Genomic DNA, 5,000 nt, shown 5'->3' on the forward strand with positions numbered 1-5,000 from the left:
TAACGGAAGTCGTGTATTTCCTAAAAATTCTCATACTAATTCCATTTCACTATGGGAGCTTAAAAACAATTTAAGAGACTTTAAAATCAAATTAACTTTACATCACTTTTTCTTATTCCCTTTTTCATCATTTCTTGTCAACAGCTTCCGTTCAATTTAGGATTTAAAGTGTTCAATTTATTTGTCAATTAATACTCCTCATACTTTTTTTCTTTGACCTGTTAATTTATTGGAAAATATCTTTAAGCTAAGAAAAAATATGTTGCCCAAAAATTTGAAACCATCAAAAATAATCCATAAAATCTCGAGTTTCATGCAAGTTTCGACTTAAGGATGCTATTTTTAAAGCATAATTTAATACAACAGAAAAAAAACGAAAGATCTTAAACATAAAATGTTTAAGCTTTTTTAAAAATGTGCATGTTCTTACATGAAAAATATTAAAGATTTAAACGAGAAAACCAAAAAGAACCAAAAAAAAATACACATCATATTGAAAAAAATATCAAATAACTAAGGGTTGAAACTAAAACGACTTGACAGATTTAGACACAGAAAAATGTTGGCAAAAAATATTAAAAAAAATATAAGTGAAATGAACGTAAAAGTAAAAATTCTTAAATGAAGCATTAAATTAAAAAAAAAGGAAGAAACATCAAGAAAAGAGGAAAGAAGTTAAGAAAATAAAACCTTTTTTTAACAAAAAAAAAAAAAAATTAAAAAAGAGTAAAAAGAATTATATAAGGACTACAACATAAATATGTAACAGAATTCGATTATGTTAAACAAATTTATGAAGGCAACATTTAGTCTAAGTTAAGGCATATTTAACAGTAGCTCTTACAAAATTCGTTCTTTATTTGTAACAAACTCTTAAAATATTGAAAACAAATAAAAAACACATTGCTCTTCACCCTAAACATTTATTTAATAAAACATTTTTTGTCATTTAATTTACGTTAATACTTATCAAATGTTTTTTCTCTATTCTTGACTAACAAAACATATTTTCCTTTTTAATTTCACTTACAGATGGTTTTGTCATTTTGACGATGACAATTATGTAAATATACCCCGTCTGGTAAAACTTCTAGATGAATACAGTCCCTCTGTTGATTGGTATTTGGGTAAACCCAGCATATCCTCACCCTTGGAAATACATTTAGATAGTGTAAGTATTTTGGGATATTTTTAATTAAATATTTGTTCTTAAGAGGGGGTTTTTTTAAGATGTCGTTTGTGATTTTACATGAATAATATTTAATTTATTAATTGTTGTCATAATTTTCTAACCAATTAATTACGGTTTAAAGAAAAGGCAAGTTGGTTTAAATATTGCTGTTGTTTTTGGTCAGGTAATTTGATGAGTTTTTTTGTTAAGAAATTTTGGATTAAATTACTTTAGTTTGATTGGAAGGGGGAAACATTTAAGCCAGACAGACAGTCAACCAGATAAGCAATAAGGTAAACAATTTGACTTGAACTCTTTTATTGTTAATTTGTTTTCGATTAAAATTGGTTTTTGTTTTTAGGCAGTGAGTTTAACACTAGTTAAACCAGAGTTTAAGAAAGTTATGGGATGAACGTATAGACTAGATTATAGAATAGACTAAAAACAAGACTATAGATTATATTACACTATAGACTGGACTAGACTAAAGACTAGAGTATAGACTAGACTATTGACAAGACTATAGACTAGACTATAGACCAGACTATAGACTATACTATAGACTACACTATAGACTAGATTATAGACTAGACTATAGACTAGACTATAGACTAGACTATAGACTAGACTATAGACTAGACTATAGACTAGACTATAGACTAGACTATAGACTAGACTATAGACTAGACTAGACTAGACTATAGACTAGACTATAGACTAGACTATAGACTAGACTATAGACTAGACTATAGACTAGACTATAGACTAGACTATAGACTAGACTATAGACTAGACTATAGACTAGACTATAGACTAGACTATAGACTAGACTATAGACTAGACTATAGACTAGACTATAGACTAGACTATAGACTAGACTATAGACTAGACTATAGACTAGACTATAGACTAGACTATAGACTAGACTATAGACTAGACTATAGACTAGACTATAGACTAGACTATAGACTAGACTATAGACTAGACTATAGACTAGACTATAGACTAGACTATAGACTAGACTATAGACTAGACTATAGACTAGACTATAGACTAGACTATAGACTAGACTATAGACTAGACTATAGACTAGACTATAGACTAGACTATAGACTAGACTATAGACTAGACTATAGACTAGACTATAGACTAGACTATAGACTAGACTATAGACTAGACTATAGACTAGACTATAGACTAGACTATAGACTAGACTAGACTATTGACTAGACTAGACTAGAATATAGACTAGAATATAGACTAGAATATAGACCAGAATATAGACTAGACTATAGACTAGACTATAGACTAGACTATAAACTAGACTATAGACTAGACTATAGACTAGACTATAGACTAGTCTATAGACTAGACTATAGACTAGACTATAGACTAGACTATAGACTAGACTATAGATTAGACTATAGATTAGACTATAGATTAGACTATAGACTAGACTATGGACTACACTATAGACTATAGACTAGACTATAGACTAGACTATAGACTAGACTATAGACTACACTATAGACTAGACTAGAGACTACACTATAGACTAGACTATAGACTAGACTATAGACTACACTATAGACTAGACTAGAGACTACACTATAGACTAGACTATAGACTAGACTTTAGACTAGACTATAGACTAGACTATAGACCAGACCTGGGATAAATGCATTAAATGTGTTAATGCATTAACAATTTTTTCTACATTAAAAAAAATTAATGTTAATGCAAGTTTATTGCATTAACATTAACATGGGTACATTTAATGCATTAAATTTGCATTAACATTAAATATTTTTAAATTTAATGCATTAATTTTACATTAACATTAAATATTTGTGAAATTAATGCATTAATTTTGCATTAACATTAAATATTTTTGAATTTAATGCATTAATTTTCCATTAACATTAAATAATAAATAATAAAATTAATGCATTAATTTTCCATTAACATTAATGTATAAAATAATTTATAAAAATAAGAATACAGCGCTAAAGACCTCGGTCTAACTAAATTCAAGTAAAATTGAATGTGTTAAAGTCCTTTCTAATAAGTCCAATATTGGATAATACATATTAGAAGAATAGTATCACTTCCCATATATTCCTTTTTTAGTTTATTTTGTTAAAGTCCTTTCGAATAAGTCCTATACTCGATAATACATATTAGAAGAATAGTATCACTTCCCAGATATTCCTTTTTTAGTTTATTTTGTCTGTGGAATCTTATATAAATATCATATTTAAAACACACAAGTTTGAATGGAATATAGGAGTTATTAGAAAGGACTTTAACCTATTTAATTTTAGTTGTATTTAGTTAGATCGAGGTCTTTTGTGCTGTATTTTTATTTATGTTTATCAATTTTTATATATATTAATGTTAATGGAATATTAATGCATTAATTTTATTGCTTATTTAATGTTAATGTAAAATTAATGCACTAAATTCATATATATTTAATGTTAATGCAAAATTAATGCATTAATTTTAAAAATATTTAATGTTAATGTAAAATTAATGCATTAAATTCAAAAATATTTAATGTTAATGGAAATTTAATGCATTAAATTTTACAAATTTAATGTTAATGCAATATTTTTTACATTAAATTAATTTTTTTTTAATTTAATGTTAATGCAAAATTAATGGAAATCGCCCAGGTCTGCTATAGACTAGACTATAGACTAGACTATAGACTAGACTATAGACTAGACTATAGACTAGACTATAGACTAGACTATAGACTAGACTATAGACTAGACTATAGACTAGACTATAAGACTAGACTATAGACTAGACTATAGACTAGACTATAGACTAGACTATAGACTAGACTATAGACTAGACTATAGACTAGACTATAGACTAGACTATAGACTAGACTATAGACTAGACTATAGACTAGACTATAGACTAGACTATAGACTAGACTATAGACTAGACTATAGACTAGACTATAGACTAGACTATAGACTAGACTATAGACTAGACTATAGACTAGACTATAGACTAGCCTATAGACTAGACTATAGACTAGACTATAGACTAGACTATAGACTAGACTATAGACTAGACTATAGACTAGACTATAGACTAGACTATAGACTAGACTATAGACTAGACTATAGACTAGACTATAGACTAGACTATAGACTAGACTATAGACTAGACTATAGACTAGACTATAGACTAGACTATAGACTAGACTAGACTAGACTATAGACTAGACTATAGACTAGACTATAGACTAGACTATAGACTAGACTATAGACTAGACTATAGACTAGACTATAGACTAGACTATAGACTAGACTATAGACTAGACTATAGACTAGACTATAGACTAGACTATAGACTAGACTATAGACTAGACTATAGACTAGACTATAGACTAGACTATAGACTAGACTATAGACTAGACTATAGACTAGACTAAAGACTAGACTATAGACTAGACTATAGACTAGACTATAGACTAGACTATAGACTAGACTATAGACTAGACTATAGACTAGACTATAGACTAGACTATACACTAGACTATAGACTAGACTATAGACTAGACTATAGACTAGACTATAGACTAGACTATAGACTAGACTTGACTATAGACTGGACTATAGACAAGACTATAGACCAAACTATAGACTAGACTATAGACTAGACTACAGACTAGACTATAGACTAGATTAGAGTAGACTATAACAACTATAAACTAGGCTATAGACATTTTATCCAAAACCTTATATGAAATAAACTTCTCAAGTACACAGGGTTTAAATAGTGTTAATATTAATTAAAGTAAAATACA

At 28.0% G+C, this 5,000-nt stretch overlaps 1 protein-coding gene across 2 annotated transcripts in view; it reads left to right on the forward strand.

Annotated features, from left to right (window-relative positions):
- LOC119607960 (fringe glycosyltransferase) overlaps window positions 1-5,000 on the forward strand; it is a 126,329-nt gene that overhangs the window by 119,899 nt on the left and 1,430 nt on the right. For both annotated transcript variants that reach the window (XM_037962134.1, XM_037962133.1), the window contains exon 5: window positions 1,033-1,171. In XM_037962134.1, the coding sequence (XP_037818062.1) occupies window positions 1,033-1,171 (139 nt within the window). The remainder of the gene's footprint in view (window positions 1-1,032; window positions 1,172-5,000) is intronic.

The sequence above is a fragment of the Lucilia sericata genome, unplaced genomic scaffold (assembly GCF_015586225.1).
Source record: "Lucilia sericata isolate MDLA Ls3-8-SP2 unplaced genomic scaffold, ASM1558622v1 Contig000769F_arrow, whole genome shotgun sequence".
NCBI lineage: Eukaryota > Metazoa > Arthropoda > Insecta > Diptera > Calliphoridae > Lucilia > Lucilia sericata.